We start from the raw sequence: 22,914 nt of genomic DNA on the forward strand, positions 1-22,914 counted from the left end.
TCATAGGTTCGCCATCACTGGTCTAGGCTCTGTCCAGGGGGTGCTGGGGAGCCATGGGAGAGCAGTGAGCAGGGGAGGGGAAGGTCAGCTCCGGGGCCCTGTGGGAGTGGACTGGTGTGGGGAGACCGGAGGCTGAGGCCAGGGGAGAGGCTGCAGGGAGGGCCCAAGGGGAGAAGACGAGGCCGAAGCCTGGGCCATAGGGAAGGTGAGAAGGGGACAGGTAGAGTCCTTGGGCAGGAAGACAGGGCTGGGACTTGACAAGCTGTGGGAGGAGGGCTGGTGAAGAGGCAATGACCCCCACCCACTGGCCCCACTTTGATCTCTGCCACCCACTCTTCAGGTCCCCCTTTGCCCAACCCACACCTCCAATCCATAAAACAGGTCTGAGCGGGAGCCGGGAGCCGCTGTGATGGAGGCAGGGGTGGGCAAACAGGTTCTGAGAACCCAGAACGGCCCGGAGAGCAGGTGAGGCAGGTCAGGTCCCCACCCCTCAGGTGTCTGGTCTGAGGAGGCCATTCCCCTGCTTGTCCTTCCAGGAGCTCTCAGAGCAGCTGGTCCCTGTGATGGAGGGGGGCTGTTAGCTTCGCCAGCAGCTGAGGAGCAACGAGGGTGGCCCATGGACCTGCCAGAGAGCCCAACGGGTGGCCCCGCTACTCAAAGTAGGTGGCTGGGTCCCTCCTGACCCTGCGGGAGGATGAGGAGGGAGAAGTGGATGAATGGGCACCAGTCTGTGACTCGGGGTCTTGGGGGAGGTGGCTTGAGGCTCCACCTTGGTGCAAGGTGTGAAGGAGGGAACCTGCCCTGTGCCCACTGTCTGGACCCCTCGTCCCCTTTGCTCCTAGAGGCCAGAGCAGAAGCCTTTGCGTGTGGTGTGCGGTGCCCCCTGCCTGGAGCACCCTTTACCAGGGACTGCAGGCTCCCCCTCGCTTCATTCAGATCTCTGCTTTCTGTAAGGCACCCGCCCTGTCACACTCGCTCCTCTTTGCTGCTCTGCCTCTCTTCATAGCACTGACATAGCACTGTCTGTCTACTCTCTGCCGCCCCCCCCCCACACACACACACCCCTACTAGAGCATGAGCTCTGCCAGGCAGACTCTGTTTTATTCTCTCTGGTATTTCCAGTTCCTAGAGCAGCATTGTCCAGCAGCATATATGTAATTTTAAATTTTATTAGTAGCCATATTCAAAAGAAAGAAAAAGAGAAACAGGCCAAACGAATGGCAATAATAGATGTTATTTAACTTTATATATCCACAATAGTATTGTAGTATCATATAATCAATATAAAATGGATTGGAGATAACTTTTTTCCCCCATGCTAAGTCTTCAAGGTCTGGTGTGTGCTTTATGCTAATAGAGCACCTCAGTTGCTCTATTAGAGCAACTTTTTATGCCTAAGGTGCTCTTTTTATGCTGGCCACAGTTCAAGTGCTTACAAACAACGTGCGGTGGGTGCTACGCTAGAACGATGCCTGACGCATAGTAGGAACTCGGTTACTGTCCTAGAATTGGCTGGATGCAAACCACATGCATGGGAAAGCCGCTTCTGGAGCAAGATGCTCGCCCGGTGGTTGCCTTCTCTGAAACTCATTGGCTAAGTGGGAAGCCCAGAGTGATGGGGGATGAGGCTCCCACCCTCGGGGAGAGGCAGGGCCCCTTTCCCAGAGGCTCCTAGCGTCCAGCAGCAGCAGAACCTGAGTGTTTTCTCAGGGCCCCAGGCTTGAACTGCAGCCTCGGGAGGTTTTCTGGGTAGGAAGGTAGGAAGCAGACACCTGGGTGGGGAGACCCCAGTGCCTACTGATGGAGTGACCAGCATCTAAACTTCTCTAGCACCAGCAGAGGGCGTGCAGCCACTGAGGAATCCGTGGCCAGGGCTGAGCCAGCTTGGAAAGGCTCCTGAAGGAAAGGGAGGGAACACCCAGGGGAGATGGAGACAGAGGAAGCCTCTGGGGAAAAAGACACGGAGAGACAGCATAGGAAGGAGAGAGAAGGCTGGGGAATGATCGGAGAGTCTCAGAGATATGGGAAGAGAAGCACAGAGACACAGGGAAGAAAATAGAGGCAAGGGACATGGGGAGAGAGATGGGAAGGAAGATGGAGAGAAAGAGCAAGAGAGAAAACTAGAGAAGGGAGATGAAAGAAAACCGGAGAGAAGCACACTGACAGCTTCCTGCGGGGCCCTGGGAAGGGACTGTAGACACAAGCAGGCACTCAGACCCCACGTGATCTGTAACCAGACAGTCCTGGGTTGACTCTGGGTTGCTCTCCTGGCTAAGTGACCCTGGGCAAGTGACTTTGCTGGGCCTCAGGGTCCTCCTCCATAACATGGGTTCAGTGCAAGAGGAAGAAACGAGAGTGCAGGGAAAGCCCTGGGCCCGGGCCCTGGCGTCTCCCCTAACTGGGTTCCTACTCCCCTTCCCAAGGAGCACGGGCTCCACCCCGCGGGGGCGGAATTGGAGCTCACTACAAAGAACCTGTGAAGAGTGGAATGAGAAAGGGCACTCACGTTGAACTTTTTTATGCCTAAGTCTCCTCAGCTATAAAGTGGGGCCCATGCAAAACCTTGTATACTAAGCTTCCACGACATGCCAGGCCCTCTGCCAGGGCTTTTCCAGATTTTATCTCAGCCATTTTCTAAGAGGGAAGGGACACCATCCCCATGTTCCAGACGAAGAAACTGAGGCTCAGAGAAGCTGGGCCCCTGGCCTGGGTTGTCCATGTGTCTGCCAGACCCTGTAGCCTGCGCTCAGCCCAGTGCTGTACCCAGCAGTCCAGGGGTCTGAAGGTCACTTCCAGCCCTCAGAAAGAGGCTGGGCTGTCCCAGTGGTTCCTGAGGTAAAGGATCTCCTCCCATATCTTGGCATATTTATTGAGTGCCTACTCTGCAAACACTGGATACAGCAGTGGACAAACAGACCCTGGGATGTGCATTTTCTGTGTGTGCGTGCACACATGCTCTTCACACACACACACACCCCTAACCCTCCCAGTCCTGGGGAGCAGGATCACTCTACCCCACCTCCCTGCCATTTTATTGGTTAGGAAACCACAGCTCCAAAAAGAGAAGCAACTTGCCTACGACAGTGCCGCTGGGCTCTGAGCTCCTGGCCCTGGGCTCCCCTGTGGCCAGCTTCAACTGGGCATGGTGAGAGGAGAGAGGCCCGGCCCACCAGGCAGGCTAGGGGACCGGAGATGCAGCAGGCAGAATCGATCCAGGCTGCCAGAATGTTATCGGATTGTTCCTGGCTTCTGGGCCCTCCTTCACCCTCAGCTCCTCCCAGAATCCTCTCTTCTTTGCCCTCCCCTTCCTGCAGCCCCTCTGAGTACAGCCTGGGAGGCAGGGGAGGAGAGGAGGAAGGGGTGATTGCTCATTCTTCTCTGGCTTCTGAGTGGGTTGGACACAAAGGAACAGACAGCAGGGGGGACTTCCTGGCCTGAAAGATGGGGCCCACGTCCCCAGGGTGGAGGGGTGAGGAGGTGACTCAAAGACCCTCACATTGCTGCCCCCGCCTGAAGCTTCCCGCTGTTCCCCACCAGCGGAAACTCCAGGCCGCCGGGAATGAACTTCTCCCCTCCGCAGGAGCCAGGCCACTCCTCTCCTCACGGGTGGACTGGCCCTCTTGTCTCCTCAGCGTACCTCTGGGAACAGCCGGACGAGGGGCGCCTAGAGACACCGCTCAGCTTAGAGGATCAAATACTGAACTCTATGTTCGAAGCTTGTGACCCCCAGAGGACAGGTGGGAGGGGCAGGGTGGGCCTGGGAGCACTGGGTGTCGGGGAGATAAGCAATAATAAGGAGCAGAGATGGGGGGCTTGGAACTGGGGAGCCTTAGAGAGAGAGATGGGGGTCTTGTAGGACGGTGATTATGGGAAGCTTCAGGAATGAGTGGATAAGGGCATGGAGGCCTTTCAGGCAAGGACAGTGAGGGGAAGAAAACTTGGGGGATATTAAGAGAAGAGGGTGGGGCTTCAGTGCTTGGGGGAGGAAGGAGGGGAGCCACTGGGGGAATAGCCAATCCACCTCCCTCTGAGGTGGATCTGATGACTTGTGAAAACATGGACTTAGAGGAGGGAAAGGACTTGCCCAAGTTGTCCCAGCGGGCTGTGGTGCAGGGGTGCCAGCAGCCAGCCAGTGATGGCCTAATGTCCCCAACTCCCACGCCTCCCCACCTGCCCCCGTTCCCTCATGGCATGCTCTGTCTCCAGGCTCTGTGGCTGTGACCCGAGTACTAGCCTATCTGGAGGCTGTGACAGGACAGGGCCCCCAAGATACACGCCTCCAAACACTGGCCTGCAGCCTGGACCCCAATGGGGAGGGCCCTCAGGCCACTGTGGACTTGGACACCTTCCTGGTCGTCATGCGAGACTGGATCACTGCCTGTCAGCTGGATGGGTGGGTCCCTGTACCTCCACCCTCACCTGGGAAGTCCTTCCTAAGCTCTAACCTCATACCTCCTTACTGCGGCCAGCACCCTTTGGGCACAGGGCTCTCCTGTGGTTGGAAGGAGGCTGAGAAGAGACGAAGTAAAGAGATGGGGTAGGGGCGCAGCAGAGTGTCTGAGGACAAAGTGCCTGGGAGGGGGATGTGAAGGGGGTCTGGGAAACAGACATAAAAGGGGCTGGAAGGATGGGTTAACAGATGCCCCTCACCATCCCTTCTCCAATCCCAGTCCTTGCCCTCCTGCTTTGCCATCTGGCCCCAGGCGCTAGCCATCTGGCCCCACCTCCCTCCCCATGGAGCTTACTCACCTAACCTGGCCCCTCCTCCAGCCGCCCCAAAACCCCTGCTGGGTTTGAGGATGGCTGCAGGGGGCTCTAAGCCTCATCCCTTTGATACAGAGGATTAGAGCTGGAAGAGGAGACTACCTTCGAGGGAGCCCTGGCCTCCCCGCAGCTGCCATCCGGTGAGAATGCTTTATATAGAATGGAGCAGGCTGGCCCAGGGTCAGACAGTGGGGGGACTTCCACTTGGCAACAGAGCAGGAGATAGAGTGGGACCCCAGGGACCTTTGCTCTAGCCTGGAGCTGTGAGTTTGGCCTTCTAGGAGCCTCCATTACTGCCTCCCCACCCTCCTTGAGCTTTGTGGAGTTGTTTCCAAAGCCTTCTAACACCAGCTCTGTTATAGAGCCCCACCAGGCCCCGCCCACCTCTCCTCTCATCCAGCCGGGGTGCCCCAGGCTACAGTCCCTTGCTCTCGCAGTCACACACTCACAGACCTGCATGCCTTTCCTGCAGAAATCTGATAATCTGATTAGTTACTTGCCCTGCTGTTTGGTTAGTTGATTTGCTTACCATTGTATCCCTAGGACCTCGCACACAGGAGGTGCTCCGTAAACATGTGTTTGTGTTGTATACCTCCAGCCTTACAAACACAAAAGCAAATGAAATAGAATTTACTTGGCATTCCTTGAACCTCCTCCCTTTGGGCTTAGGGGCCAAGGGAGGGCTGTGAGCAGGGGAGGGGTGGGTCAGCTCTGGGTCGGGGAAGGACAGAAGGGGAAGCTGGAGGTGAGGAGGCTGGGGAGGAGGTTGTGGTGAGGGCCTGCGCCAGGGTGGGGGGTGGGGGTAGAGAGGAGGGTGGAATACAGTTGGGGAGGAGGGGGACAGGGCCTAGGTCCTAGTGGACTGAGGGGGTGAGCAGGAGCAAGGGATCCAGGTGGCAGTGTGGGGCGGGGGAGTGGGAGGAGGAACAGGTTTGGGGCCAGTGTTGGGCATGGAAATTACAGGGCTATCTGGGAGATCCAGCCTGAGCTCACGGATGAACAAGAGGCTTTTCTGATGTTGGGGTGTAGTTACAGCCCTGGGAGCAGATGTGATCACCCAGAGCAAATGCTCTGAGGGTGAAAGCCAGACAAGGAACAAGCCCAGAGTCCTGGGGAGCCCACCACCCTCTGTCTATCTCCCTCCAGGAGGCCCAGACACGGAGGAGCCAGCCAACCTGGAGAGCTTCGGAGGCGAAGACCCCAGACCTGAGCTGTACCTATCCTCAGGCCCCCTCTCCCCTCCCCTCCCATGCCCTCCAGCCTGCTGCTCCGGGCCGGGCTAGGGCTTGGGGTCCTTTGGGAGTGGGTGAGGGATAGGGGCTGTGCTAACAGCTCAGGGAGAGCCGGGCAGTCTCCCTCCTGCTCTTTCTCCAGGAGAGCTTGTCTCCCCACCACCCTCACCACCTACCGTCACCTGGGAAAGGTGGCGGGGGCTGTGGGTGGTGACCCTGGCCCTTCCTGCCCCCAGGCTGGGCACAGCTGACTTGCTGAGCAGCCTGGAGGACCTGGAGCTCAGTAACCGCAGGCTGGCTGGGGAGAACGCCAAACTGCAGCGCAGCGTGGAGACCGCTGAGGAGGGGTCTGCGCGCCTAGGGGAGGAGATCGTGGCCCTGCGCAAGCAGCTCCGCAGGTGGGCCGGGCCCACGTCCACCATCCTGTGCCCCAGCCTCGCTCTCCACTCCCTCTCTCTCCGTGTCTGTGACCCCGCACGTCCTGTTCTTCTTCTCCCTTTTATCTTTCTCTCTTGTCTCCCTGGTTCTTGTCTCTCAGCATCTCAAGTTCAGATTCTCTCCCTTCTTCCCTCTCTGATCTCCCTCTTAGCAGCCTATTTCTCTCCCTGCGGTCTGTCTTCCTCGTGTCTGTCCCGTCCCCCTATTTCAGTTTCCCACTCTCAAGGACCTACCCCCTTAGTTTTTTAGGTAGAAATTGTCCTGTTCTCCAGACTCAGCCTCCCCCCACCCCTATTTTTCCCCCCGAGTCTCTGTTCCCTTCTCTCTGGGTCCCCATCCCCCTCTATCTCTGGGGTTTCTCTGTTGCTTCTGTCTCTGAGTGGATCTCCTGTGGTCTGTCTTCCTCTCTCACGGCTCACATGTCCCTGCCCCCACACAGCACCCAGCAGGCCCTGCAGCTTGCCAAGGCTGTGGATGAGGAGCTGGAGGACCTGAAGAGTCTGGCCAAGAGCCTGGAGGAACAGAATCGCAGTCTTCTGGCCCAGGCCCGGCAGACAGTAGGTTCTGGGCCAGGGGCACAGAGGTGTCCTCTCCTTTCCCTCTTTCTTGGAGTCTGAGCATCAGAGCCTGACGATGGAGGGGAAGAGGCAGAGGTCACCCAGGCTTCCTCCATCCCTCCATGTCCTGCTTCAGGCTTTGCCATTCCTCTAAAGACACAGAGGCAGCAGGAGCCATCAGGGCTCCCCAGCCCTGCTCCTCAGTGACCCAGGCCTGAGTGTGATCCCAGGGGAGGGGGAAGGGCAATATGGGGGTAAGGACACCCCAACAGAAGCCTTTGTCCTCTCAGGAAAAGGAACAGCAGCATCTGGTGGCTGAAATGGAGACACTGCAGGAGGAGGTGAGCCAAGGCCCAGGGCCCAGCCCCGCCTCTTCCCAGTCCTCCCCCCGTGCCTCAGACACCCCAGCAGCCTGCAGACCAGACACCCTTCAGTCCGGTGCGGGAGACCCCAGGGTCCCAAGATGTGACTGTCCCTGAAGGTCGCATCACTGCATGTGAGAACTGGCACAGTTGGTCCGAGTGCGGGGTACGTGGTGGACTGCCTGGGTCCCCTCTCTGTGCCTCAGTGTCCTCACCTGTAAAAATGGGCCAAATAATAGAATCTCCCTCAGGGAGTTGTGTAAGATTTAAACAAGGGATGCTTGTAAAGCCTTGGACACAGCGTGGAAAGTGCTCAGTAAAAGTTAGCTAGTGTTGTTCATATATTAGTTGTTTTTTTTATGGTGGAAAGAACACAGGCCTTGAAGTCAGCCAAGTTCAAATCACATCTCTGCCACTTACATGACAGGCAACCTTTGGCATGTGACTACCCCTTCCTAAGCTTAGCTTTCTTATATATTTTTTAATCCTCACTTGAGGATATGTTTTTATTGATTTGCGAGCAAGAGGAAGGGTATAGGGGAGGTGGGGGGAGAGAAACATCAATCTGTTGCCTCCCATACACGCCCAACCGGGGATCAAAGCTGCCACCTTTTGGTGTATCGGACAACATTCCAGCCAACGGAGCCACCCAGCTGGGTCCTTAGTTTTGCAGTATTTTCTAAGAATGGAGGAGAAGGGCATCTGTTCAACAGGGTTATTATGGGAATTAAATACGTGCTTTTAGCCCAGGGCCCAGCACGTAATATGAACAGTCCCAGTTCACCCTCACGTCTGATTCGAGCCACATTCCATCTGAGACAGAAAACATCATCTGAGTTCATTTTGAGTCTACCTAGTCCTTTTAGGTGGAAACAAACTCATCCCTTGATGATGAATCTCGTCACTGTCCCCCCACAAGGTGGCATCTAAGTTGCTGGAGACTCAGGCAGAATCTCTGTGCTCCAGGAGGCGGCGGTCCTCACGCAACATCTGTTCTCTCTGCTGGGCAGGATTGATGTTCATAGTCCCATCTGGCCCTTGGCCTTACCACTGCATGCTGGCATCCACTGGGAGGCTGGCATTGCCTTCTCATCCCTGGACATATAGTCTTTGCTGCATCTGCTGGTGGTGGCCCCCGTAAAGGCCACTGGGGCTCTCGCTCAGCCACTTCTGTACCCATCTAGGGGCGCAGTGAAGGTGTGGCTGTTTTCCTGTGACTGTGGCCATTGGGGCCTCCCTGGTCCCTCTCTGCCTCAACAACTCGCACAGTTGTTTCTATTCCATCATTCATATGCCTTGTTGCTTCTGCGACTGAGCTGGGAAACGCCTCTCTCAGATTCCCACATGTCCCAGGGGTTCTGTAGTTCAAGTGCATCCATTCTTTTCTTTTTAATATATTTTTATTGATTTCAGAGAGGAAGGGAGAGGGAGAGAGCAATAGAAGCATCAATGATGAGAGAGAATCATTAATTGGCTTCCTCCTGCACACCCCACACTAGGGATGGAGCCCGCAACCCGGGCATGTGCCCTTGGCTGGAATCCAACCAGGGACCCTTCAGTTCGCAGGCCAGCGCTCTACCCACTGAGCCACACCGGGTAGGGCAAGTGCATCCATTCTTGCCCCCCTCAGAGCTAACCCTGAGCTTTGATGTCTCATGGCCTATTTTCTCTCTGTTGCTCTCTTCAACTCTCCTGCACCCCTCCCCCAGCCCTACTCTGCCTGACCCCTTCCCCCCAAATCTTTGTCCTATGTCTACATATGGCTGTTACATTTAAATCTAAAAATGTTTCTACTATTGTTTTCTGGCTCTTCCATGAAAATTCCCTCCTTTGAGGCTATGGGAAGTCGCTGCAAAATGGCTGCCACAGTGTGAGGCATGGGATACAGAGAGGATGTAATTGTTTCTTCTAGAAATTCTCTTTTTAAAAACCAGGGGCTTTCCCTAAAGCCTCTGGCAGAACCTCCGTCTTTGAGCAAAGTGGCAAGTGATAATAGCCCAGCCACTCCTGGTATAGCACAGCCCCTGATGGGTCGGGAATACTGATTAACAAGCAGTTTGGAAGATGTCTGGGTTGCTTTGGCAGCTCTTTGGCTTGTTTTTCTGTCTGTGGCCTTGTGATCACAGGGGGCTGTAGCAGCTCCCAACTTCACGTTCTCATTCAAAGCAGGACAAGGAGGGGCAAAGGGGCTCAGCAAATGCTCCTCTCATGGCTCTCTTTTCATCAGAAGGGAAAGCTTTTCCAGGAGTAACACCACCACCACCACCACCACCACCACCACCACAGCTGCCACGGAGGCCGGGAGAATATCTTTAGCCTCTGGAGGGGGAGAATGGCTGCTGGGTCAGCTAACCTTCCCGACTCCTGAATCTGCCAAGATTTCCATCTTGATTCACCTCCAGGGCTAAGGCTGGGGACCCACCTGCCCACATGGAGAGGACCTCAATGAAAGCAGAAGAAGGAATAAGCAGGGTGAATGGCAGCCAGCAGTCTCTGCTCCTCCCAGCCCAGAAGGCCTGTTGCCAGATCAAGTGCCTTGAGCTGCGCCTGGGACATCCTAAGCGCTCGATAACTGGAGCTATTCTTGGATCCCTCCCCTCCACCTTTCTCCCCACTGGCTGCTGCCTACAGAGCATCTATAGATCGAGTTCTCAAGTTACAGTAGAATAATGCTGGAGTAAGGGACACTCAGCTTTCCCTAGGAGAACCTATGGAGCAGGCTCAGGTTACTGCAGAAGAAGGCAGGAGCGGCTGAGTAACCAGGTTCCCTGCCGAGTAGCCCAGGATCCAGCCTGCAAATCCCGACCAGGTGAACAGATGTTGACACAGCATTCCTGGCCCCTCCGTCCTTCCTCCGCCCTTCACCTGGCATCCAGGCTAGCTGGGACTGAGAGGGAGGAGGGCAGCTGATGGAGGACTTGTAGGGAAGCCGGGCTGGAGAGGAGGAGTAACTGGCCTTGGTATCCTCAGGGGCACCAGGATGAGGGATGTGGCAAGGGAAATCAGCTGCCTCCATGCCCAGAAATGCTCTCCCCATGATGCCTCATCAAAACTCAGTGCAACTTCCTAGGTTTTTGGTGCCCAGAAACTCTAGAATGGAATTTGGGGCATTTTATTCTCAGTCCTATTTCATAGCTAGCCCTGCCCGCTGCCTTCTCCTGGCCCACTTGTCCCCTTCCCCTGCCCCGCCGCCCCCCCCCCCCCAACAACTCTCTTCACCCTTGAGGATTCTGCCCCAGCACTGCCTCCTCAGGAAGCACCTCATCAGGGCTCCCAGCAGGCCCAGGCCCTGGTCCTCATCAGAGTCCACCTCACGTTATCATCAGCTTCTGTGCTGGTCTCCACCCCTAGTAATGAACTTGGGACGAGACATGCAGCTGGCTCCCCATTGTCACCCAAGGCTTCATCTGGCTCAGAGGAGAGACAGGTTATAAGCACAGAATTTGGAGTCAGATTTGAGTTTGAGTCCACTTAACGTGACCTTGGCCAAGTTTTTTAACCTCTCCGATCCTCAATTTCCTCTCTCAAATTGGGGATGATGGCAGTTAAAACTATGTTAGGACAGCCAGACATTACATTCTTCCTGAACGGCACATGACCTGCATCACAACACCCATGAAATCTGCCTGCCAAGAAGTCGAACAAAGTCTGGACCAGGCCCTGGACCTACCTACCCATCAGTTTACAGGAAATAATGAAGACGCGGGGACATGGAGAAGGAGAACACAATAAACCAAGTGCACAGTTTCCACAAGACAAATAACCTGGTTTCTTCCACAAAAGAAGGACCCAAAAAAATGCCAGGATTGGAAAGTGGGGGATCACGCAGTTAAAAAGAATTGAGACATTTCAACCAAAAGCCTGTGGATCCTCATTCAAACAAAATAAATTAAAACATTTGAGAAAAAAAAATTTAAAAAGAGCACAACTTGGGTGTGAGATGGTAGTAAGGAATTATTAATTTTGTTAAAGGTGATAATGGTAGGTATTGTAGTTTTGCTAAAAGGTAGGGTCCTTAAGTAGGAGATTAAAATGCTGGAGTAGTTAAACGTGAAATAATATGATGCCTGGGATTTGCTTTAAAATAATCTGGTTAAACCCCAAACAAAACAAACAACCTGCATGATAGAGAAGAAGCAAACTGGGAAACAATATAATTATTGAAGCTGGGTGATTGGTAAAGGATTTCATTACACTGTTACTTTTACTTTTGTATGTGTTAAAAATTCATAATCAAAAGTTTAAAAAATATTTGTAAACATTTTTTCAATTACAGTTTACATTCAATATTATTTTGTATTAATTTCAGGTATATACATAGTGGTTAGACAATTGTATGCTTTAAAAAGTGGTCCCCTGATATTTCCAGTACCTACTTGGCACCATTTATAATTATCACAATATTATTGACTATATTTCCTATGCCGTACCTTACATTCCCATAACTATTTTGTAACTACCGATCTGTACCTAATCCCTTCACCTTTTTCACCCAGTTCCCTAAACCCCCCTCTCTTCTGGCAACCATCAGTCTGTTCTCTGTAACTATAAATCTGTTTCTGTTTTGTTTGTTCACTTACATTGTTTAATTTAGATTCCACATAAAACTATTCTGAATATAACATTTACCAAACACTTGATATATGTCAGGCATTGTTCTAAATGCTTTGTGCTATTAACATGTATTTGCATTAATTACCACCTGTAGACCTGGGGAAGTCACTCAACCTTTATGTGTCCGAGTTGCTTTTAGAGAGAGAGAAACATCGGTTTGTTATCCCACTTACTTGCGCATTCATTTCAGTGGTTGCTTCTTGTATGTGCCCTGACCAGGGATGGAACCCACAATCTCAGCATATGGGGATGACACTCTAACAAATTAAGCTACCCCACCAAAGCTGAGTTGCTTTTATCTTTAACATAGGGGATAAGAAATGAGGTTTTTTACTCATTTACTGCAAGGTGCTCAGTAAATGTTACCAAGTATCTGATTTAGTCCTCACAGCAGCCCCGTGAAGTAGGCTCTAATCTTCATTTTTATGCATGGGGGATGGACTGATGCACAGAGAAATCAAAGCTGAAATTCCATATGCTGGTCGGAGGGGTTTCATGGGCTAAAACATAAAGTGCTTAGCCTGAAGGCTGATGCACATCACGTGTCAGCAAATGTCAACTGTGGGTATTAGCATCGCCATTTGCTGACGTGAACATAACCGGCCATTTCTCCTTCCAGAATGGAAAGCTACTGGCAGAGCGGGATGGAGTGAAGAGAAGGACTGAGGAGCTGGCCATGGAGAAGGATGCTTTGAAGGTGCTGCCCCTCCCTAGTACCTTGACAACTTCCCACCACCCCCAGGGCCATATTTACCATCTCCGGTCTCAGCCACGGAGGCCTGGTGACAGCTGGGAACTTCCATCAAGCCGTCAGGTTCCCAGGGCTGCCAGGCAACTTGGCTGAAATCCCTGTCCATGTAGCTGTTGTCCAGAGCCCTGGAGGGAGGTTGAGGAGAGGGGTTCGGGAGTGAGCAGGACAGATGGACAGACTCCTTCCTTGGCAGCGGCAGCTCTATGAGTGTGAACGCCTCATTTGCCAGCGGGACACCGACCTCTCCGAGGTAAGGGGCTGGGTGACATTTGCTTCCACGTGCACCTGCCTGGCTCTAATCCTGGGATAAGCAAATGACCCAGAGAGGCCACAGGGTTCCACTGAGGTCACAAGCACGACCCTGCGGGATCACGCCTTGTGGTTCTGCGGCTGAGCTGGGAAATGCCTCTCAGATTCCCAGATGTCCCAGGGGTTCTGTGGTCCAAGTGTATCCATTCTTGCCTGCCTCAGGGCCTGTGTTCTCTTTATTGCTTTCTTCTTCAGTTCTACCCTTCCCCAACCCTAAGGATCTCCGCAGGAGCCCCCCAAATCTTTATCCTACATCTGCATATGGCTTTCACATTTAAATCTAAAGTTTTCTATTGTTTTCCAAACCCAGGGCTGTCCCTCGGGCCCTAGCCCTTCCCCCAAGCTCACCCTGCCCGCCCCCACACTCGCCCCCCCCCGCGCCCCCCCCCCCCAGCCTCAGTGTCTTAATGAGGTTGGGCCCAGTCTCATCTCATCGGCTTTGGGCTTTCCCAGCGCACGTGCCACGCGGAGAGTCTGGCCAAGACCTTGGAGGAGTACAGGACAACAACCCAGGTACCCCAGGCTCCCTCGCCGCCCTTGGCGGCCCCCTGCTCGGCCTGGCTCTCCCCAGTTCTCCCGCCACCTCCGAGATTTACTGCCTCTTTCTGTTTCTGTCCCTCTGTCTCAAGTCTTCTCCTCTCACTTCCATCTCCACCATCTGATGTATGTCCCTCTCTCTTTCCCTCTCTCTGCCTTTTCACTTTTTCTCTTTCATTTCTCTCTGTGTATTTCTGTTTTCCGTTCACTTTTATTCTCTGTGGGTGTCTTCTCTCCACATCTCCCCTCCTTATCTCTCTGTGTGTCTGCCTGGCGTATTTAGGTCCTTGCGCAGCCCCTCTCTGGATCTAGTCTGCCTCCCAGGGTGACTCCTCTCTCTGTCCCTGGTCTTTATGAGACTCTTGCACCTCCTGTGTCTCTGCCTCTCTTCGAAGCTGTTTCCACGTGTCTCTGTCTCCGCCTTCCTTTGCTTGGTTTTCCTGGCTGGCAGGTCACCTTCTGGGTTCCTGCTGCTCTCTGTCTCTCCTCAGCCTCCTCAGTTTGTCACTGCTTTCTTCCCCGTGTCCCTTGGCAATATGTGTCTTGAGGAACCCAAAGAAGTCAGGGGAGTAGACTTGACCTTGGAAGAGGAGCCTGGGGGGGGGGGGGAGAATGGAAAACCAGGTGTCCCTCACTCCCTCCTTCGCAGGAACTGAGGTTGGAAATCTCACACCTGGAGGAGCAGCTGAGTCAGATCCATAAGGGGCCGGATGAGTGAGTGGAACATGACGGGTGGAGGAGGCAGGAGGAGAGCCCAAGGGCAGGGACCTCAGCCTCCAGCCCCACGGTGGGCAGGGTGGCAACCCCAGCACAGGCGACTGACAGGTGGTGGGCAGGCACAGAGGCCGCCCCCCTCCTGACTGTGTGGCCAGGCTACCCAAAGGGGCTCAGGCGAGAAGAGTGGACTGGACCAAGCTGCTGCCCCCATCACTGGGCGTGGAGATCCAGGCCATTCAGCAGGTGGGTCTGGCACCCCTGGGAACACCCAACCCACCTTGAGCTGAAACTCTGACTCGCCCTAACCCATTTCTCCTCAGGACCATCTGTCCTAACCTCTCCTTATACAATTCTTAGTTCTGGCACCAAACTCATCCTGGGTCCTGCTTCCACCCTCCCCAGCCCAGCCTCATATCAGCTTCTTCCACCCCCACCACCCGCACACACACACACACACACACACCTCAGCCCATCTCCATCCCCATCTCTGACCTGCATTGTGCCTTTACTTGGCCCTCCCTGACCTCAGAAACAACTTTCCCAGAAACAGGAAGAGGCAGCCACCCATCTCTCCAGCCCTCTGTGCGGGGTGTGCCAGTGGGAGGAGGGCACCAGTGAGAGCGACGAGGAAGCTGAGTTTCTGCCTGAAGCCCCAGCTGAGGGACAGGTGAGCACGGGAGGGGCCCTGAGACCAGTGGAGTCCAGAACTGGGAAAAGGGCCTGGGACCCCATGTACCTGCTCTGTTCCCATTCAGTGGGCAGTTGTTCCTGAGGGACACGGAACCCAAGCCAGACAGGACACCATTCCTGCCCCTTAGGGACTGGCCTGCTAGTGCGGCAGGCAAAAATAAGAAAGCCATCACAAATTCCTTTGTGATGTGATGGTTGTTTAGAAAACACTATCAGAAATCACCTTATTTGAAATGGTCCTACACCCTGGCCGGTGTGGCTCAGTTGTTAGGAACGTCATCTGATACACTGAAGGGTCTCAGGTTCAATTCCCAGTCAGGGCACATACACAGGTTGCAGGTGCATATGAGAGGCAACCAATCAGTGTTTCTCACATCAATGTCTCTCTCTCTCTCTCTCTCTCTCTCTCTCTCTCTCTCTCTCCCTCCCTCCCTCCCTTCCTCCTACCTCTGCCTCCCTCCCTCTCCCTTCCTCTCTCAAATCAATAAAAAACATATCTTCAGGTAAGGATTAAAACAAAAAACTTTAAAAATTTTAAAAATTAAAAAAATGGTACTACATACATTTACAGAACAGTCAAAAGGATATAAAGTACAGCATAGGGAATATAGTCAATAATATTGTAAAAACTGTATGGGGCCAGGTGGGTATTGGAAATATAGGGGGGACACTCTGTAAAGTACATGAGTGTCTAACCACTATGCTGTACCCCTGAAACCAATACAAAATAATATTGAAAATAAACTTTAATTGAAAATAAACTGTAATTGAAAAAAATTTTTTAATTAAGTTACTAAATCCTTAAAAAATAAGAAATAGAACGGTACTACAGTGGGAAGTGAACGGTTCCTCCAGACACTGTAAAGGTACATTACGCATTTACCTTAGCAAATCCACTGTGAAGTCTTGAACTCAGCAATAGCCATTATTGCCCTGGCTGGTGGCGTTCAGTGGTTAGAGTGTTGGCCCACAGACCAAAGGGTCCTGGGTTCACTTCCCCATCAAGGACACATATCTTCGGGCTTTATCCCCAGCCCCATTTGGGGTGCCTGCAGGAGGCAACCAGTCGATGTGTCTCCCTCAAATGGATATTTCTTTCTCTCTCTCTCTCTCTCTCTCTCTCTCTCTCTCTCTCCCTCTCCCCTCCCTCTCTTCCACTCTCTCTAAAAATCAATAGAAAAAAATATCCTCAGATGAGGATTAACAAATAAAAAAAGGAGCCATTGTTGTATGAATTTTGTAATAACCTGAAAAATAATATTACATAACTTTAAATAACTGAGGCAACTCATCTTTTCTTTTTAATCCTCACCCAAGGATATTTTTCCATTGATTTTTTAAAAAATATATTTCCTTATTGATTTCAGAGAGGAAGGAAGAGGAAGAGAGAGACAGATCCATAAGGGGCCAGAAACATCAATGATGAGAGAGGATCATTGATGGGCTGCCTCCTGCACGCCCCCTAATGGGGATCCAGCCTACAACGCGGGCATGTGCCCTTGGCAGGAATCGAACCTGGGACCCTTCAGTCTGCAGGCCAATGCTCTATCCACTGAGCCAAACCGGCTAGGGCTCCATTGACTTTTAGAGAGAGTAGAAGGGAGAGGAAGGGACAGAGAAAGAGAGAAACATCAATGTGAGAGAGACACATCGACCGGCTGCCTCCTGCACACACCCCGACCAGGGCCAGGGATTGAGCCTGCAGCTGAGACATGCCCCTGACCAGAATCTAACCTGGGACCATTCAGTCCACAGGCCATTGCTCTATCCATTGAGCCAAACTGACTAGGGCGAGAGAACTCATCTTTAATGTCCACACTAAGAAGTGAGATTTTAATCTATTAGTGCCAGAAGAAATTTATTTATTTATTTTAGAGAAACATAGATTTGTTGTTCCATTTATTTATGCATTTCTTGGTTGCTGCTGCTTTTTTTTTTTTAATATATTTTATTGAGTTTTTACAGAGAGGAAGGGAGAGATATAGAGAGTTGGAAACATCGATGGGAGAGAAACATCGATTAGCTGTCTCCTGCACATCTCCTACTGGGGATGTGCCCGCAACCCACGTACATGCCCTTGACCGGAATCGAACCTGGGACCTTTCAGTCCGCAGGTTGACGCTCTATCCACTGAGCCAAACCGGTTTCGGCAGGTTGCTGCTTCTTATATATGCCCTGACCAGGGCTTGAACTCGCAACCTTGGTATAGCAGAACAACACTCTAAGCAACTGAACTACCTGGCTAGGGCAACCAGGAAAAAAAATTTTTTTTTAATTTTTTTTTTTTTTTTTTGGTTAATCCTCACCCAAGTATATTTTTCCATTGATTTTTAGGGAGAGTGGAAGAGAGAGGGAAAGACGTGAGAGAAACATTGATGTGAGAGAAACACATTGATTGTCTGCCTCCTGCAGGCCCCCTACTGGGGATCCAGCCCACAACCCAGGTATGTGCCCTGACTGGGAATCAAACTATGACTTCCTGGTTCATAGGCCAACACTCAACCACTGAGCCACACCGGCCTGGCTCAGGGATGCATTTAGAAAACAGTGTCAAGTTGGTTGAAGTCGTAGGATAAGATGTCTCTGGAAAAAACAGAGAGAGACCTTGGTCCTGAGGGACCCAAGACTGGGGCCCTGGGAGGAGAATGGGGTTTGAAAGGGGACCACTGAGCCCCTTTGGGGCCCAGGTGAGAAGTTTGGGGGACCTGGACTCCTGGGTCCTGAAGAAGAAAGGGACTTGATGTGGTCTAGAACTGTTCCAGTTTCTGCTTCTGGGGCGGGGGTCAGTGAGGGGGGCGTAGAGCTGTCCTCGAGGAGGCCCAGGAGGAAGGCAGGTTTTTTAAGAAGATGGTGGTAGCCCAGAGATCTAACCTTCCCCCCCCGCGCCCCACAGAGGAACTTCCAGGGAGAGCCAGCGTACCCGCATGAAGGAAGGAAGGAGCGGTCAATGTGGTAAGAAGCCTGCTCCTCTCAAACCCATCCTCTGCCTCGGGGTGACACCTCCTGATTCTCAGACAGAGGGAATAGAAGAACTCTAAGAGCCCTGCTGGAGCCTCATCACTCACTCATTCATTCATTCACTCACTCACTCACTCACATGCTGAGGCGACCCTGGGCCTGTGGACCAGCATGAGTCAGATCGAGCCCTGCCCTCAGTGACTCCCGGCCTGGGGGAAATAGCCCTGGCCCACAGAGTCCCCGGAGGACATCTGGCACCTGACCCCACCCGGGGGAGAGGGAGTCGATGCCTGAATGGGGTCTTGTAAGAGTGGTATTCATATAGGAGACTCTTAGTAAAAGAAGATCATTGTCAGGAAGATGGGCAGCTCAGTCACACAGTCACTCTCACTGAACACACCTCTCCAAGGCCTCTAGGGAACCTGGGATACATGAGACACAGATTGGGCCCCTGGGGAGCACCCAGGCAGTCGGGCAATCATGAGGGCTCTGGGGTCAGACACCTGGGGTTCCAATCCCAGCTCAGTCCTTTTGTGATAGGGATGTGTCGGTGCCTTTGGCATGGTGCCGTGGACCTGTGGTTGTTATGAGGCTTATGTGCAGGCCTTTGAGGATAGAAACAGCACTAGATGCCTGCAGGAACCCTCCTTGGGGCCCTGTCCTTGGGGCCTGTGGTTTCCTGTGGTGCCACCCTCTTCCCCACCCCTCTTTCAGCTCCTGGCTGTAGCAACTAATGAGGCTGCCTGCCATGGGCTCTAATTGGACTCTCTGGGAAAGCTGAGGTTGGGAGGGATGGGGGCTCCAGAGATGTGATCTCCCCTCAGTCACCGAGAAATGGAAGGGAGAAGGGGAGGGGCTGGACATCTGAGCTGGGGGGCAGGGGTGGTGTGATGCATAGATCTGGAAGATGGGAGTGAGGGAGGTAGTGAAATCGATGGCCCTGGAAGTGGCTAGGGTTAAAGGCCTGAACCTTGAGAGGGGCTGTATGCTTTTTGGGGTGCTGACTGTATCCTGAGGGTGTCGGGTCTGAAACTGGAGGGCCAAATTCCTTGTTCCCAGCGAAGGTGATGGCTAGGAATGTGGACATCTGGGTCTCCAGGGGCTGTCCAGGCTGGCAGCTTGAGACCCGAGTCTCTAAAGAGGCATTTCAGGCACCTACGAACCTCAGTGGGGCAGAGGCTGGGCCCATACCCCCTAAGAGAAACGGCCTAGGATGGGAGTGGGCCCTACACAGTCAGATTCTGGAGTTCGAGTCCTGAAAAAAAAAGCCAGTGAGACTGAGGCTCAGTGAAAATGGTGCAACCCAGCAGGAAGCAGGGGCAGGGTCTCCTCAGGCCCTGGTCTGAGCCTCTGGTGCTTTGGGGAGTGAGAGCTGGAAGCCTCGGCTCCTCGCTGGCGCATCACCTAGAAAAGTAGCCCCTGAGAAAGCCAGTGAGATGAAGAGACCCTCGCACCCTTTTTGAGGTCACAGATCCAGGTCCATCCTCCTTAAGGCCCCAACTTTAAAGGTTCCCCTGAGCCCCTCACGGGCAAACGGGATCCAGGCAGAGGGAAGAAGCTTGCAGTGACATTGTTGTTGCCCCAGGTTGCCCAGAAGAGAGGAAGAGGAGGAAGCGGAGATCCACGGCACGGTAGGCAGTCCCCGCACCCTCCCCAGTGCCCGTCCTCTCGGGCCCTTGGAGGGGACTGATGTCATCACAGCTCCTCCCAGCTCCCGCCTGCACCTCACTTCCCCTGAGCAGACAGAAAAATCATTTGGCCAAGAGATAACAAGGCCCTCGCTGTAGCTAATGAGAGCGGATGGTGCTGTGGGTGGTGGCCTACAGGCCAGTGGGCGGCCAGAATGTTCCCAGGGGACCCCCCCACAAGCACACACAGGGCTGCAGCCGTCACACCACCGGCCTCACAGACGTGGCTACACCCCCGGATTGCGAAAATGCATACGCACATGCGCCCACACACAGGAAGGGGCTGGGCCCTCCGCAGCGGGCCTCAGCACCCCCCTGCCCAGCACCACACACACCAGGTCCTTTGCTTTTCCAAGCAGCAGGTGACCATCCCCATTCTCAGACAAGGAAAGGGAGGGAAGGAAATGTGGTGACGTGAGTGAGGAGCCTGCAATCCTCGGCTGAGGGTGTGAGAGCCCAAGTGTGCCAGGCACCTGGACCCTGCAGGGTCCAACCATCCCACGTGGTCTCTCTGAGCAGCCTGACCGCAAAGCCCACCTCCTTCCTGCCACACCCTCTGTGGAGCCTGGTCCCACCTCCACTTCCTCAAGCTGGTGTGAGGATCCTCACCCGGCTCTCGGCTCTCGGTGGGATGAGGGTTAAGGATCATGTCGGAAAGGGCCTGGCTCCAGGCCTGACACAGAGCAGGCACACAGTAGGTGGCCGTGGTGAAGGTGGTAGCTGGCACTGGTGTGCTGTTATTCGTTATTTATTACTGTATTTCTATGGCCATTGGATACTTCAGAATCCAATGGAAGTGGAAATAAGCAAATTGAGTAGCTCACACAGTTATCGAGCACTCACTGTGTGCCAGGCACTGTTCTGAGCCCCGTGCTCACTTTTTTTTAAACCTAAATTCACTCAGTCAGTCTCCACTTTAGGCCTGTGAGGTGGGCACTGTCGTCATCCCTGTCCAGCAGGTGGGGAAAGTGGGGTGTGGAGAGGTCGGGTGATGTGCCAAAGGACACACGGCCAGGAGCTGGCAGAGCTCGGACCCCAATCCGGCAGTGTATTTCAGTGTTCACGCACGGAGCCATTCACTGTGTTCCACCCCCTTCCATGCGGTCACTTCTGCCCAGGACCCCATGTCCCAAGTTTGTCATCTCCTTTGTCCTTCCAGGCTGATCTCTCCATCCTTCCTGGAGACATTCCAAGCAGCCCTCCTGAGAGGTACTGGGACCCCCAGGGACTGGGAGGGAACTTGGGGACAATGTCCAGTGTGACTGCCCTGCCTTCCTTTCTCTCCAGCGGCCCCTCCCAACCAGACCTACAGCACGCGCTGGTGCCTGTGGAGAGGAAGCTGGTTCCGGTTAGGAGGCCAGTCTGGAGCCACTTCTGCCTGTGCCCCCTGCACCCCCAACCCCAGCAGCTCAGGTGAGCCCCAAGGTATCACCAAAAGGAAATGGTGGTCAGTCATCGGGGCACATAGGCTCCTCCGGGCCCTGCCCTAAGCACTGTCCTGCCACCCCACCAGGGTCAGGCGGCATCCGCTGATTCCCGCGCCTGTCCTGGGTCTCCTGCTGCTGCTGCTGCTCTCCGTCCTGCTGCTGGGCCAGCCCCCGCCCCCCACCTGGCCCCACCTCCAGCTCTGCTACCTCGGCCCTCCCCCAGTGTGAGCCATGCTCCCAGCCCCTCAGAGCAACGTCTAGTTCAGTGAATTCTTCGGACTCTTTTTACTGTTGTTCCTGTTGTTGTGCCACTGTTATCAAGACCCCAGATGCAGCTCAGTACTCCAGGATCCACGCCCCGGAATGGGGTCTTTATGTGAAGTCTCTTGGTTTTGTGATGGTTTTTACTACATTTCTTGATAATGGCAAAACGCGCCCAATAATGGAGTAAGTGCTAGGGGTTTGTTGTCCTCACAAAACAAGCCTGGAGAACAGCAGGAGGCCCACAGCTCCGTCTCCACAGCCTCCAGCTAGGGCGCTGAGTCTGACCCTCCTGGCCCCTCTCGTGCTCAGGGGATGGTGGACACTGTGGCTTCATACATCGTCTCTGCAGAGAAGGCGATGTGGCCCTTCTTTTTTATAAAGAAAAGCAGTACCTTCCCAGAGCCAGCAGCAGACCTGTGTTTATATCTTGTTGGCCAGACTGTTTGATATCATCACCCCGGGCTGCAAGGAGACCAAGCGCCTCTCCTGGCAGAAAGAGGGAGATGTGGGCCAGGCACACACCACAGATGTCCGTCCGCTACATGCAAACAGCCAGGAAGGGGGCCAGGCGTCATTTGTTCACTCCACAAACACACAGTGATCGTCTAGTTGCCACAACTAGACCTTAAAAGATGAAGCTTAGAGAAACAGGCCCTCCACTGTCAGGCTGGGAGCGTTCATTTTCCCCAGGGATGATGGGAGGCTTGAGAGATTTTGTTGCTTGTTTTGGTTATTGATGTCTTAATAGAGGTGTGACTTACATACAGATAAATGGACAAATCTTAAGTATCAGCTGGGTGAGTTTTTGCATATGTAAGCATTCCAAACTAAAACCCGACCCGGGTCAAGATACAGACCAGTCTCAGCACCACAGAGGCTTCCATGGGAGAGTTTTGAGCAAGGGTGGGACAGACTCACACCCCAGAAAGGCACCTGATTCAGCCTGGAGGCTAGAGGTTTCTCCCCAGATCCATGACATCTGTTCAGTTTGAAAGGCAGGTGAAGTTGGCTACAATGAGCAGGGGCTGAGGAGGATGCTGCAGGCAGAGGAAGTAAATATGTGTGAAAACGGGGTGGGAAAGATCCCCTCCCTGTGTGGAGAGCCATTGGCAGCACTGTGCTACTGGGATTAAAACTAATAGAGCCCGGCCAGTGTGGCTCAGTGGTTGAGCATCAACCTGTGAACCAGGAGGTCACGGTTCAATGTCTGGTCTGGGCACGTGCCGGGGTTGAGGGTTCGAACCACAGTGGGGTATGCAGGAGGCAGCCAATCAATGATGCTCTCTCAGGACTAATGTTTTTCTCCCTCTCCCTCGCCCTTCCTCTTTGAAATCAATAAAAATATTTTTTTAAATTTTTTAAAGAAAAGAAAATGATGTGAAGCCAGGAAGAATTGAAGGCTACAGAGTGGTGAAATTAAGATAGGTGGGCAAGAGCCCATGAAGGGTTTTAGACACCACCATGAACTTTACTCCTAAGTGCCCAAGAAAGGGCTTGAGCAGGGAAGGGACAAAATTAACTCAGAGTGGGAACGAGACCCGAGCCTGCACAGGGAATGAGTAATGAAGTGAGGCTGAGGCAGGAGGTGGGGAGAAGGCTGGGGCTG

General features: G+C 53.4%; 1 protein-coding gene across 1 annotated transcript; it reads left to right on the plus strand.

Moving 5' to 3' along the window:
• Positions 1-616: 616 nt before the first annotated feature.
• KASH5 (KASH domain containing 5) lies at positions 617-21,272 on the plus strand (the record flags this gene model as incomplete). The annotated part of the gene is made up of 19 exons (XM_081107482.1): positions 617-659; positions 3,633-3,737; positions 4,207-4,393; positions 4,840-4,904; positions 5,911-5,977; positions 6,233-6,394; positions 6,874-6,991; positions 7,282-7,332; positions 12,587-12,664; positions 12,912-12,968; positions 13,481-13,540; positions 14,214-14,278; positions 14,437-14,524; positions 14,811-14,948; positions 17,865-17,923; positions 19,515-19,560; positions 20,777-20,826; positions 20,905-21,030; positions 21,131-21,272. The coding sequence occupies 19 exons, from the start codon at positions 617-619 to the stop codon at positions 21,270-21,272; spliced, it is 1,707 nt and encodes a 568-aa protein (XP_080963608.1).
• Between the last annotated feature and the right edge of the window lie 1,642 nt (positions 21,273-22,914).

Source organism: Myotis nattereri, assembly GCF_964212035.1.
Source record: "Myotis nattereri genome assembly, chromosome: 15".
Classification (NCBI taxonomy): Eukaryota; Metazoa; Chordata; class Mammalia; order Chiroptera; family Vespertilionidae; genus Myotis; species Myotis nattereri.